Below are 15,002 nucleotides of genomic sequence, written 5' to 3'. Positions count from 1 at the left end.
AGGATACCTAAAAGGAAACTGGAACGAGATTCCAACTTCACCTCGGTGCTTTATTTTAGTAAAACAAACGAAGTTAACAAAACTCCTATCAGTCTCTGAGCTACTTAACCTCGGAATAGTTTACCTTTTCGGGAATGAAACGGCTAAGGTGATCCTGCTTTTTATCACTGGGAAACTTTTGAAATGGGGATTATTGTGTCCAAAGAGAATCGAAATCGTACCAAGAAAGTTCAGCAAACTGCAGCTGTCATGTCAGCTTTGAAGTTAGCGTCTAAAGAGTCTAAAGAAAAACACAACCCAACCGCCAACCAAGCACAGGCTAGTCAAACAAGTCAGATTTTGCAAGAAACGAAACATGATAAGGTGGGTGATGAACATCTAGACTTCGACAGGGAGCACACAGCGAACTTGAATTATGATACGTCTTCTATTACATATGGTCTCCCAGAGTTAGACGGGGCAGACTATCATGCTTACAGCAGTGGAACTACAGGATACTGGGACAAAAGTGACAAGGCTGTTGTCAGTATTCCTTGCTTTGGAGCTTGGAAACGCAGGGTATGTAGCAGCTAGATTGCATGAGAATATACATACAGTATAGTTCGTAGTACTACAGTTTGAAACAATAGTAGGGAGCGGGGGGTCCTTCCAAATTATGTGTCTGTCGCTGAGAACGAATTCTATCAGAGTTACAAGAGTTGTAGGAATTTTTCTACAGTTTTTACATGATTTCGCTATTGATGGTCAACATTCATTGAAAGTGACTAACCCAACAAACCTCAGGTGGCAATGCAGGTTGCAGCCTGTTCTTATTAGAGAACTTAGCTGTAGAGCCACCATATAGCCACCAGGGGTGTGACTAAGAGGGACTCTCCTTAAAAGAGTGGAATTCCTCTTCTCTCTCTTGTCTCTGCCACTGCAGTCAAACCTTGATTATCCGGACTCGGCAGGACTAGACAAAATACTAGGGATAAATTATGGAGGTTTGGATAATTGAGGATATGAATATCAATAAGGAACAGAAACTGATTAAATTGAGAAAGCAATATTTAATCATGAAACAAAACATTTACAAATTGTTTTGAAAAAAATATAGTCTACTTCACTGACCAATTATGGCTTACAGTTTCTTCTGCTGCTGAAAGTCTTTTTGGATGCTTAGCCTTCTTAAATTCCATGACAATTTTTTAATTACTCAAGCCATCCTGTTGAAGCTCTAAAGTCACCATCTGCAGAATCTCTGTAGCTGGCTGTAAATGTGTTAAGTTTCTTTATCTTTTATGGAAAGAACAGATCGCTTATGCTTCAACAACATTGTTATTTTTATAAAGAATATGGCTACAGACAGATCTTGATTAATAAATATTCATGACAAAATGGGACCAGAGAAAAAGCTGGGATAATCTAGAAATTCAGATAATCGAGGGCCAGATAATCAAGGTTTGACTGTACCCCTCTACATCACATGGTCTAGGAAAAGGCCCAGATGAGCTTTGGGAAAAGGGTTTCTTCTGCATATTTCACTCAGTTAATAAGAAAAAGGGAGCTTGGGAGAAAAGTGTTTTGCTTTCAAATAAAAAAAAACACTGGCAAGACTTTTCCTTAATGTAGTCACTGAAACGATTTAATTTAAAACATTGTGCAAATGGTTTTAATCACTGGGAGTGACAGTCAATTAAACACAGGATACGTGAAGAATGTCAAGCTCCAAGGCGCTAGCCTAAAATTTTATAAAATCTTAATTGAAATTGCTCCGCTCTTCCATCCAATGTGAAAAAGAATACTTGAACTCTTACTTAATCGGTTGTCTCACCAGTGAATGGTTATAATCAGGTTTTTTTATCTTGCCTAATGTGAACAGAGTGATTGTCTAGGTGAGGGTAGTCCTGAAAAAGATTGTTGATAACATTCAAGGTAGACACTTATCACTGAGAGTTCCTTAGGGTGACCTTCCTCCAGGTTATCAGTTGATCAATTTGTATAAACACACTCAAGTCAATGATCTGCCCTTTTAAGTTTGTTTTTAAATGATTGTATCATCAATATCCTCCTCATTTTGTCAGCTCAGCTAATTAATATGTACCTAAACATGTAATCTCCCAGTTAATACTTTGCCTTGTTTTTAATGAAGGCTATTAAATTTTAAATGGAAGTGATGCACTTCTTTATCATTATCCACCAATCCTAAATTGAAATGCAATGATGTGAATGATAATGTTAAGGACTAAAACGTACCTTTCCTATTTGTTAAAATTTTACTATCAAAGTAAAACTACATATGAGTACAACTTACTTTGGGCTGAAGTCTAAACTTTTTCTAATTTACTTCTAATTTATATCTGACTTGACCACATCTCAGACTCCTTTGACATGATAACCAACTAAATTTCTTCAGCAAAGAAGGGAGGTTAGTGTTCCCAGTTTCAACCTATTCACAGACTTGACTAACAAGTGGTGATAATTTTACTAACTACTTATAACCTTAAACTGGCTTTTTTCAGCAAGTGGACTTCTTAGGAAAACAGGAAATTTTGGTATGGTGCATATCTGCAGGGTGCAATTCCTGAGTGAGTTTAAAGGCTGTTTGTAAACATTTTTCCAGTGGATTGTCAAGTTCAGTTTCTAAAGGTAAATTTGATCTCCTTAAATTTTTCAATCTACGGATGTAAAACCTAAAATAAATTTTGATATGAATCCTTCCTTCAGTGTGTAATTTTTGACAAAAGGATGATATTATACTTCTAATACTGATAAGAGTTCAAGGAAATTAAATTTGAACCAATGATGAAAGTCAATCACACCATAATCTTAAATTATGTGACGATCATGTTTTACCTGATTTTAGGCAGAGTTATGATATTCATTCCAAAAGCTCAGTGTTGTTAATGTCCCAATGCAATAAAAAGATGTCTTCTTGTATTTTTAACTACATTAGGTAGAGAATGAAGAACTCTGCTCCCTCTGTGGTGTTTATACAGGTGTTGAAGTCCATCCTTGCCGCGTCTGTTGTAAAGTATTTCATGAGCTCTGCTTAAAGAAGAAGGGTAAACTGTATGGGAAGACAGAATTGGAAGCCTTCAGAAAAGCAAATACGGACAAAGGATGGAGTTGTCATGACTGTGTGAGCCTCCATTTATATTTTACAGTGGCTATGTAGACATTAATATTATTAGACAAGTAGATTATGAATCCTGCTAACATTAAGGCCAAACTTACAGTATGGCTTGGATTGTTTTTTTGTGCTCCTGACTGACCAATTCTTAACATATCTCTTTGCAATCATAACATAGACAATGGGAAAGTATGGCTGGATTATCTTCACTACAATTGGAAACTGGAACAAACGTCTTAAGGTGGCTGAACACAGTTTTTGATACCTGTGTTTCTTTCACCATTTTCTCTAACACCCTTGATATTTCAGTTGCCAAAACTGGCAGCAAGCAAGTTAACAACACAAACTTTGTTTTTTTTCTATAGTTAAGCTGACCTATGTGCCCTTGCCATGGTGACATGCCAGAATAAATATAAACAGGCCTTTAAAATTGGTTTTGTGTATTTGTAGAAAATCTAGTCATTAGATTTTCTTTATAATTTGCATGGAACGAGCTTGTAACAATACTCACAAGTTAACACCATTTTGCTAACAAGTTAACAGAGAGATCTTTAATTATCCCTTGTTGAAGGTTCACTCGATTATCTAGCATTTCCTTTGTTAAAAATCAATTTTTTTCAGTACTCCAGTTACTTATTTCCTAAAGTATTTTCGTGCCAAATTTCGTGGAATTCTAATGAGTGGTTCTCAAGAAAGGGATATTTCCGAGAAAGCAATTTTCCATTCAATCGCAATTTTTTGACTTACTACGCATGCGCTGCATTTAACTAGGTTCTTTCGGTAACAATGAAAAAGCTGAGAATTGCTGGGTTCTTTTAACTTTTCTCACATGTCTTTGTAATAAAAGATTAAAGCCCTCAATACACTATGCCAACTAGAAGAGAAAAATAGCACAGATAGTGCAGATACATGCTGAGTAAATAAAATGATCGCTCTATTGACAGCATGTTTGTTTTTTGCAATCCTTGAGCGTGCACTGAACTGCATCAGCAAAAGCGAGCACAAAAACTGTGTTCAGCCACCTTAATCAACCACTGGGAAGTTACAGAAGGCTTAAAAAACTCATGACAGCAAGAAATAACAATGATACTAAAACAGATATACCGGTAGATATTGATGCAAATTACAATTTAAAATACCTTTTGTAGTACTGAGTGTTTTCCTCTCACTTCCCAACAAGGCAAGTGACAAGATATCATATTGTAGATATTGCAAGATATTACACTAAACCTTGACAGTCTTTCACTCACCTAGTGTTACCGAGTTAAACAAAAAAAGGAGGCAAATGACTATAAAAATTCTGGCAAAGTTTTCATGCAGCATTGCATCAGTAAAAGAGATCAAGCCTGATTTCCTACCTCTAAAATAAAGGCATACTTCATTCAAGGAAACAAGATGAACTTTGCTTTTGTTCATTGAAGGACCAAATTTGTTCATCCACTACTTCAGCACTCTGAAATAACTTTTAAACAGTATTCTGGAAACATCCTAGTTGGTTGCTATATGATTTACATGTAGTTGATTGTGGGACCTAAAGTTCTCTAAATTTTTAATAAATTTTTCGTTGCCAAGGCATATAAGCTCACTTTTGTCATTCAATGCTACTTAATGTATCAATTCTTGGCAAACAAACTTTGTGCTTCATTAACCTTCTGTTGCCATGGATACAAGTATGTTCTGCATAAAGAAATGATCAACATTTTGAATAAGCACTCACTAGTTTGTTTATTTTTTTATTCTTTTTCAAAATGGATGGATTGCTATACAAAGCTGACTGTCATTTTGAAACACCAATGTTGGCAGTATTGGGAGAAAAAACAATCTTATAGTAGACTTCATCCCTTGACAACTTTGCCCAGTACAAGAAGATATTGTCCCCTTACTAGCCAGTTGTACTATGTGTTACTGGTGTCTCAAAATTGCAATTGGTATATTTCGTGATATGAGTCAATGAGTTATTTGGGGTTGAGAGGTTTTAGTAAAATTAGCACATATCCTTTTATAAAGGAACAGGTTTATGCCTATCAAATTGTAGATAACTGATACATTACCTGGGTGTGAACTTACAGTTCATGTGTCATGATATTATATGTTCATAACAGAAGTGATTCTTCTACTTACCAGGAAAGTTTAACATCTCTATTAACTGATGAAGAAATGCAACAATTGATAGAGAATTTTGATAGGCTTGTCAATCAAGGTAAATATATTGATGTGAAATTTCATCATGAGAATTTTTGCAAGGATCATTATTCTATAGTAAAGAATCCTTGAAAATTATGGAACTTAAACAACCCAGTGTCTCTAGCAGACAAAAGTTATTTCAAACATAAAATTCAATGTTAGTACCTGGGAAAATGGAAGAGGTCTAACTTGGGTTTTTATGCCAGCCATTATGAGTTCTAATAACTGCATTATTTTATTGCTGTTTGCATTTGCTGACACAATGAAATTTTTTATACTCACCTACAAAATTACATACCTGAGGGAATGTTACCATGGATGTGAGGGATTAATAGGGGGAACTGAAAAGCTATTCAAGGCAGATATCATTTCTTTTCAGTTTTATTCACTACTGTAACACTAGAATTGAGACTACAAGTTCTGCCAATATTTACAAATTTTTAGTTGCCCATTCTGCTTTATAGCTTGTCAGGTGGTTATTGTGTGAGTATTAAATTAACATAATATAAAGTGAGCTTCCAGCTAACCATTGACCCATTGAATTCTCCCTAGACACACAGATAAATGAGGATGAATATGTTCGATACCAAAAAATCCAGTACAAAGACATTCACAAGGAACAAATGCCAAGCTACATGGAAGAAGAGACACGCAATGAGGTAAAGGGAGCCAGCAGTGATGTAACAAACATTTTTGTTAAGCAAATACTTTTTTATAAAAATCATGCTGATAATTATTACATGCTTTTATTCTTGATTGTTTAATCTAGTATCAACATGATTTTTATAAGAACTGGAGGAATCAATAAAGGGGGTAACAAGGTAGTCTTCAAAACTAATTTTGTCATTAGATTTTAATTATGAGATGCAAAATGCTGGCCTTTATTTTCACAAGCAGAACTGGATGAAAAGTTTAATAAACAGAGTAAAAGAAAGAAATTTTTCCCACCAAATGCTCTTATGCATTATTCATTTACAAACTTTTCATGCAGGCTTATTGTAGTCAGCGTTTGCTGAACAAGACCAAATAGAATTATCTTAGATCTTAGTCTTAAACTGATCACTCAATTTTTTTTTTTTTTTTTTTTTAGTTTAAACAAATAGACAAGGATCATACTGGTACAATTGACTGGTGGGAATTCCTTAACCATGAGGCTCTTAAAAGTATTGCAAAGAACAGGAGTAAGGTGAGAAGGCTGGGAAACATTTCAGTTGGTACCCATATTACAAATTGTCCTCTGCAACACAGTTCTTGGAATGTGACATTTAAGCTAGAAATGGAGTAACGAGACAACAGTTTGGACTTCTAATGATCTTTAGGTCAAGTTTCTATGTTTGATGCAAGAATTATGATAGATGATATTGTTTCTAGTGTGATGTGATTGTGTGATTATGTTTTCAGTTTCAGCTAGTAAGGATGTTATCACCCATTGAGATACAGAAGGCCAGAGATATTTTCCATGCATTTGATAAGGATGAAGATGGCTACATCAATTCCCATGAGGTAGCTGTGGGGTTTACCAGATGGTTTGGCAACTTGAGGGTATTTGACCACAGCAATCCGAGAACAGGGTAAGGCAGTTGTTACCTATCTAACAAACAAAGAATTTCTTGAAACTTATCAGTAATCTAAACAGGTGTTTATATTGCTCTACCCAGGTGCAGCATTAACTATTTTTAATTCCTTGTGACAAATTACTCTAATATGCACTTAATTTTTTTAATCCTTTCTGGAAGCTATGTTCCTAAAAAAAAAAAACAATAAGTGAGATGTACTTAAAAGTGATGTTTGTTGCAAATCAGAGGTGGAAGTAGTTCATTTGGAAGACCTCTTGATCCAAAGGATGTTTCAGGGCACATTGATCGCCACTCAAGGATGTTCATGGATGCTGATACTGATAATAACAGGTACAGAATATAATCCCATGTACTCTTTTGTCAAGCCAGACAACTCAGTGATTCCCCTTTTTGCACTGTTACTGTTTACCAGTGTACTGGTACGTAAGATTCTGACACAGATCAGGGGGGCAAGTGGTGTTTTAAGGTTTTTAAGGTGGTCATTATTGTTTTGGCAAGATTCACCCTGTTAGTTTCCGGAAACTTTTAATTGATTTCACAAGACTGAAATGACATAGCCTTTGTGGATAAGATAATATTTCAGGTTACGAATGTCCTGATTTCTTCCTTTGGCACATTCATTTAGGGCTGCCATTATTTAATGTGTACTAAACTGTCACTGTGTTCTTCAAAAAAAGTAAAATGTATTCTCTCCTGTAAATGGCTCTCTGTAATTTCTGCTTAAACAAGTTGAAAAGAAGAACCTGGAAATGTTGCCTTTTTGTGTGCCAAACATTCATGTCAAATGTTGTGGCCCAATTTCTATTTCGATGATGGAACCATAGAAGCGTCAGTTAAACACAGAAAACAAATCTACGCAATCCACAAGTTGAAAAATTAAATTGCAACCTGGGGTTCAATCAGGGGCTTGTTGGAGGGCTTAGTCCTAAAATCACTTGCTTATCATTTGGATTGTCTCTATGTCGTAATCGTTGGCAATGCATTACGTTATTTAATTTGTCCCTTCTGAAATATTTTGTTTACAATTGCAGACTGGTTTCTTGGGATGAGTATTTAAGAGAGCAAGCTCTGTATATTTTAGCTGCCAGACCAAATATCTAGTTGCTAGTGGTCAACAACAGACTCACACTTAATCCAGTGATACAGTCTGTTGCCCAGTCTCCAGTCAGTTCAAACTGCAGTCACTTTTACTTCTGGTCTGCACATGAAAGATTCTATTTTTCTTTTAATATAATGAAAATCTTTGCAAAAGTTTGTGTAAGACGGTCAAAACGGTCGACGTAAGAACAAAAGATCCGAGGGAAGATTTACAAGTTTATTACACAGCAAATAAATGCAACGGTACAATAAAAAAACGGGAACGAGTGACACTAAACAATAAATAAGAAAACAAAGTTCTAATGAGCCAAATGATGTAGCAAGATTAAAATGACTTAGGAAAAAGTACTCAACAGTAAAAGATAACCTACAGACAGAACTAATTCAGTAAAGAAAGGAAACAAACAAAGTACTTGAAAATAGGAAATTGTGTGACAGAAACTATCAAAAATAGTGATTGCTAAACCAGGCATGAATTCAACAAAGACTACAAGCTAGGCTTAATATTACAACTTGAGCTAATACAGTAATAAACAGTGAAAGGAGAAAATGAAATTACTAGTGTAGTGAAAACACAGGAATCATAGCAACAATGAATTGGAAGCAGGTAAGCAAAATATTACAGCTGCTAAAACGAAAACAATTGTAGTTCATATAGCAGAGAAATTACATGCTGTGCGACAAAGGTCAGAGTAAATAAATAAGATACAGTAGTAAGATAAAAAGAGTATGTGGCTAAACTAAGCAAATTCTAACCCGAAAATCACTACAAAAATACAAATGGAAACAACTACATGCTAAGCTTAGGGCTCAAACAAACATAAAATACTGAAACATACCAAAAGCTAGTATAGCTTAGAATCCGCTTTAAAGACACTCTCAGGAAGGCAACAAATCAACTGAACTCACCGAGCAAACAGTTGTAACTTATAGTAAAATACAGGAAAAGGTAAAAATAACTTAAAACCAAATTTGGGCTAGGAGCGATTAATTAAACAGGAATTACCTAAGGGAAATCGGCAATTAAACAGGAATTACATAAGGGAAATCGGCAGTTAAAGGAATAATACAATTAACACATTACTAACACAATTAACACATTACTAACATTACTGACAAATCGCTAAAATTCCATAAAATAAAATAAACAGAACAAACATGTTTTAAGTAGGAAATAAGCCTAAGTGACTCTGTCACATTTGAATTTAAGTTTCCTAGTTTTCAACCAACTACAGTAATTTAAGACTTTGCCTTCATTACACATACACTTTGTGTTTTCGTTGTTTGGAGAAAATCAATATACCTGCCACTCAATGCATTTGCAATAATTTGTTTTTTGTTTTATATGCACAAAGTGACATGATAGCAACTGTACTATCTAATGGGTTTTCATTCCAAGGGGTGAAGGCTGAGGACAACTACGCATGACACAACTCATTCAGTTCTTTAAAATCTATGAATTAAAATACTTTTTGAGCACTGTACCTTTTAGTGATGGGAAATAGACAGGGAAAAGTTTAATTGTCTTTATATTAATTTTTCACTTTTGAAATTGAATAACAGCTACAATCTAGCTAGTACGTGATAACAGATTTCCTAATCACTTTCATCTTTCATGAAAAAAATTGTCACTCCTTGGGTTTCTCCTTTTTGTGCTGTAGCTTCGGAGTCCAACAAAAAGGGCAAATATTAGGGGCTTAACTTCTGGACCAAAACATACACACACAAAAACTGATTATGTGATTGCTGGAATATTAAGAATTTTTTGGAATATTTCTTTGTACATCAATTAAAAAGCCAGTAACTTTTGGCTGAAGACAGGGGAACACACTATAAGTTGAATGACTGGTGTGCAAAGTTACTGTTTTCGAAAACTACACAGTGCCTGAAAAAAACGAATTTGTAACTTTATAAGTAATTTATTTATAATAAAAGGTGGATGAATTGTCGTGATACTGAAGTATATTGTTTGCTCAAACCATGTTTGCCCAGTCGACCAGTATTTTTCTCTTCTTATTATTAGTCTTCCTCGAGGGTAAGATGCTGTAGTTGATGGGCCTCTAACAAAAATCCATATAACAGACATTCATTAAATTTGTGATTGAGTAGTCCTTCAGAAGAAGCTTTGGGAGATTGTCTCACTTAATGACACTCAAGTGTCTACTGACTCTACCTGGTAGGAGGTTTAGCCAGTTTGTTCCCATAGGTAATTAGCTCATGACCATGTTTATGTTCTAAGTTGATTATTTTCTGCTTAAAACTTTGATTTTCTGCCACGAAATTGACTACTCATTATGCAATATAAAATGGATCCGCTCTCAGCCATTAACTTTAATAGGTAAACACAAATTTGTGGATTTGGCATATGGCGAAGGTCGGATAAACAGCAAACCAGCTTCAAAGCTAGTTGGTTCAATGTAGCATCTTAAATTAAGGCATGATTTGCACCGTAGAAAAGTTTTCAACTCTTCAGAGGAAAAAGATTGCAGAAATGCGAAAAAGCAAGTGGAAAGGAAAACTTTTTATCGGACGAGTGTTTTAAACACATTGAGAATTGAATTAGACCAGAAACTTGAGTGCCTGTTCACTGCGTGGAAGAAAAGATCTTGCGATCGCGTGTCCTGTTGCAGGGTTTCCATAATTTGCAAATTGACGACTAGCCCTATTGAAAGTGGGAAGATCTAAAAATTTCCCGTATGTTTTCAAATTGACCGTGTTTCTAGTTCTCCTAGCGTTAGCCTAGCTATTTGGGAGTATAAGTTCCAAGTTGACAAGGCTCTCTGACAAGCGTTGAAAGACACTGCTGTGATTCCTTTTAGGTTATTTCCCTCCTTCAGAGGCCGAAAAATGGTATTTTCTCTTATTTGACTAAATTGAAGTCAAGCGTTCCGTTTCCAAGTAGTTTTCAGATGTAGTGCAAGTAGCTTGCTGTTCTTCGGTTATTGTACCCCTTTCTGTAGTGCTGAATACTCTTTAGAGAACGCCCTTTTTTGAGAACTTCTTGTGACACAACTGGTGGCATCCTCAATCTCTTGGGATGTGAGTTCTCTGGTATCTTTTTTATGACCTTTACCTCTGCAGTTGCTGATAAAACAAAGAATCGATGCGTGGACTGGTATCAGCCCCATCCAACTTGAAAAGTGCTTGAGACTAAGACGCCATGATTGTTCTTCGTCAAAGATAGCCATCATTGTTCAATTTCCTCTTTGCTGATTAGCTTGTGTTGAGCATATTTGATCTGCTTTCTTGATTTCCGCTTCTTCTTAGACTGTTTCTATGTCCACGTGATTGACGGGCCAATTTGATTCTTCTAGCCATGGCTAATTAACTACAAAAATAAAAACGAAAAAAATTACATTTCAACGAAATGCTGAGAAACACAAAACTTAAAAGAGCAGCAAGTTAAATATCCTTAGCACTGCCCTTGAGGGTGGAACTTATTAAATAATTCGACATCTCCATAAAGCTTTTGCTGCTTGGTTATAATGTACAATAACAATCGATAACACCCTACAGAAACATCACACCATTATTAACTATGATCACACCTACTAATGTATAGATTTAGCCAAGCCTAAAGGCGGAGCTCGCATTTTTTTTTTTGCACGTCTCAAGGGCACGACGCCTTGCCTTATATACTGGGTAACTGTATGGCTGTATGGTGGCCCTATTGCTGTAATAGCTTTGCGTGTGGGTTTTAGCTTAATATAATTCTTCTAATTGTACTATAGAAGGGTGTATGTGTGTGTGTCTTTTTCTCTTCTTTTACTACTTTCCAATTTTTTCTCTTAATTTCTATTTTTTTTTTTTTATGTAAACGTAAGAAAATGCCTTAAATAAATTTATAAAAAAGCAAAACAACAAAAACAAACAAAAAAAATAACGCCTTGCCCCGACCAGGACTCGAACTCGGGTCGTCCGACTCGGTGATTATCACCACCGACTGGTGATTATCTCTGTGCTCAATGTCACTGGTTGGCGACATGTCATTGTGTAACAGTCTACTGTGGTTGCTCTTGCAGTTGTTCACTCCATGACTGGTTTGGGTTGGAAAAATCAAGTGGCAAAATGTTGACTCCTGCAAATGGAAGAGGAGATGCATGATGTAGAAAGACGCACACACCAAAATGCGCTTCATTCTAACCATATATCGATATTTCACAATCATTCAAATGTCAATCAAAGCCACCGGAAGTGGCATAGATTGTAAGAAAGGCTGATAGTTTCTAAAGAAACTGTTTTGGGGCTGTGTTGGTGGGGGTAACGAAATAATTTCAATATATAAACAAAGTTGAAATGGTAAATTGGCCACCGTTAAGATTATAAAAGCTGACGTTTCGAGCGTTAGCCCTTCGTCGGAGCGAATATGTGGGTTGTGTGTGCTTTTAAAGGCAGAAAATGGAGCTACGTGATTGGGGGGAACATGGCAACGAGAAAAACACAAATAAATTAGTGGAATGAAAAGCGTTCGTTGATACCTGTGGGATTTAGACTGCCGGTTTGAAAGATGAGCTTTTGTTCAAGAGTTTTACGGCTTTCCGTGTTACTTAAGTGTAAGGAAAGACCGCAGATTGCCACATGTTGCTTAAAATGATTAGGTAAATTAAAATGTCTAGCGACTGGTTTCGATGTGTCCTTGTCATTCCTCTCCACGTCGTTAAGGTATTCTCGGAATAGGTCACCTAGTCTTCTGCCTGTTCTTCTGCCTGTTCCTCTGCCGATGTATTTTTGCAATAAGTGCAAGTTATGCAATAAATTACATTGGCGGAGGTGCACGTGAAGTGATCGGTGATCTTAATGGATCGTTTGGGTCCCGATATTTTCTCAGTGTTGTGAATGAAAGGACACGTTTTGCATCGTGCACGGGCGCATTTAAAAGTGCCTGGTTGGTCATTAGTCTGAAAAGAACTTCTGACCAAAAAATTTCCTATGTTTTTGTCGCGTTTGAACGTTCGTATCTGGGTGAGTCCCTTGAAGACTTCTCATCTTGGGGCTAGTTTCTCGTATCATTTTGCATATTTTAGCTATTAGAGGCTTATAACGATTACGTCTCCAATTTATTAGATTCCACAACAACATACCCTGGGTAAGCGTTTCTGCTCGTTTATTAAATCAATGAAAATGGACAATGTGAGAATCTCTCCATTGAAAGAAAACGGGACGGGAGAGGCTGTGCAGGACAGCAAAAAGAAGGCGAACCTCTTATCAGAACACTTCAAGTCAGTCTTCACTCAAGAAGGTCTCGAGAACCTCCCATCTCTCTCTCTCAAGCCTCTCCCAACATTTCTCCATTACTTTATGACACCGCCGGAATTGCTAAGCTGTTAAGTAATCTCGCCGTCAAAAAAGCCGTTGGCCCAGATCATATCCCCTGCTGGGTATTGAAAAATGCAGCTCAAGAAATCGCCCCATTCCTGCAGATTGGGGACGTCCCCTTTGACTGGAGAAAAGCAAACGTACATGCAATCTTAAAAAAAGGAGACAGGTCACTCGCTTCGAACTATATATAGGCCCATCTCCCTTAACTCTGTTTCCTGTAAGATCATGGAACGTATCATATTGAGCCACATTATGACTCACCTAGAGGAGTTCAAGATTCTATCCGATATCCAACATAGTTTCCGTAAATCTCATTCGTGTGAAACCCAACTACTCATCACCCTCGAAGATCTTACTAAAAACCTCGATCGAGGCAAACAAAGCGATGTCATCCTGTTGGACCTTGCCAAAGCTTTTGACACCGTCCCACACCAAGGTCTTCTGCTCAAGCTACGCCATTACGGCATACAAGGCTCAATCAATAAGTGGATTCAAGCTTGGCTTTGTTATAGGGAACAATCGGTCTTGGTGGAAGGAGTCAAATCAACGCCTGTTGAGTTCCAGTTATGTCTGGCGTTCCGCAGGGCACTGTACTTGGCCCCTTAATATTTCTTATTTACATTAACGAGATAGGTGCAAATATATTAAGTCCCGTATTTGTCTCTTCGCCGATGATACTCTATTATATGCAACCGTGAGCAGCAAGATCTTGACAGCTTAGTCGCCTGGACCAATCTCTGGCAAATGTCCCTAAATCGTGACAAATATAAGATCTTGAATGTGTATCGATCCAAACATCCAATCATCCATGAATACACATTGAACGGGGTTCCACTGGAATCTGTATCACCATCCTTACTTGGGAATTGAATTGTCTTCCAATCTGAATTGGAGCTGTCATATAGAGAATTTATAGGGAAGGTTAACCGGTCCCTTGGTTTCATCAGACGTAATCTTTATTCCTGTCCAGAAAGTGTTAAAAGTTAGGCATATCTCACCCTCGTCTGCCCATATCTAGAACACGTGTGGGACCCACATAATCAAAAACACTATCAAGATATTGAAGGAGTTCAGCAGCGAGCCGCCAGATTCGGGAAAAACTGCTATATGCGCGAACCCGGTACAGTTACAAACCTCCTGAACGAGCTCAACTGGCACTCATTAGAACTGAGACACAAAATTGCAAGACTTACTACCATGTACAAGATAGCGATGAAAAAAAAGCGCGTGCTTTAAGTATTTTGCGTTGCGAACTAGAGTGGTACCGTTTGAAACATTGACAACGCTGAAAGTGTCCCTCCCTTGAGACTTAATGATAACATGCTTAGCCGGAGAAAAGTTCGAATCTAGCCTGTTCGGCTTCATGTTCGCACAAAAGACAACATCGCCGACGCGAAAGTCGTGCGGGGTCGCGCGCTGCTTAGCATCGTGATAACTCTTTAAACGGTGTTGATACGATTCGCATCCTGCCCGATGTTCTCGATCGAGTGCTATATCAGCGTCGAGTGCAATGTGAGGTACCTTCATGCGGATTTCTCCAGTAAACAATAGCATAGCGGGCGATTTCCCACTAATTGGATGCGGACTCGCTCGATAAAGCATGAGAATTTTTGGCAATTCGGTTTGCCAAGACTTACCCTCAGAGATCGCGGCGCGAAAATTCTTTTTGAGATATCGATGAAACCTTTCTAGTTTCCCATTGCTACGCGCGT

The 15,002-nt window shown here is 37.1% G+C and overlaps 1 protein-coding gene across 2 annotated transcripts; it reads left to right on the top strand.

The window, feature by feature from the left end:
* The first annotated feature begins 18 nt into the window (after positions 1 to 18).
* LOC111327204 (PHD finger protein 24) lies at positions 19 to 12,555 on the top strand. 2 transcript variants are annotated; one of them, XM_088739347.1, is made up of 8 exons: positions 19 to 558; positions 2,936 to 3,121; positions 5,237 to 5,312; positions 5,849 to 5,955; positions 6,387 to 6,482; positions 6,698 to 6,867; positions 7,099 to 7,203; positions 11,994 to 12,555. In XM_088739347.1, exons 1-8 carry the CDS (start codon positions 184 to 186, stop codon positions 12,073 to 12,075), a joined length of 1,197 nt encoding a protein of 398 aa, XP_088595473.1. In that variant the 5' UTR covers positions 19 to 183; the 3' UTR covers positions 12,076 to 12,555. The 2 variants fall into 2 exon arrangements, with proteins under 2 accessions (XP_088595473.1, XP_022787066.2); XM_022931331.2 differs by lacking the exon at positions 11,994 to 12,555 and adding an exon at positions 7,905 to 9,924 and having other exon boundaries at positions 20 to 558.
* The last annotated feature ends 2,447 nt before the right edge of the window (positions 12,556 to 15,002 follow it).

Source organism: Stylophora pistillata, chromosome 11 (assembly GCF_964205215.1).
Source record: "Stylophora pistillata chromosome 11, jaStyPist1.2, whole genome shotgun sequence".
Lineage (NCBI taxonomy): Eukaryota > Metazoa > Cnidaria > Anthozoa > Scleractinia > Pocilloporidae > Stylophora > Stylophora pistillata.
Note: the sequence above shows the minus strand (reverse complement) of the source record. Positions and strands in the feature narration are given on the sequence as shown.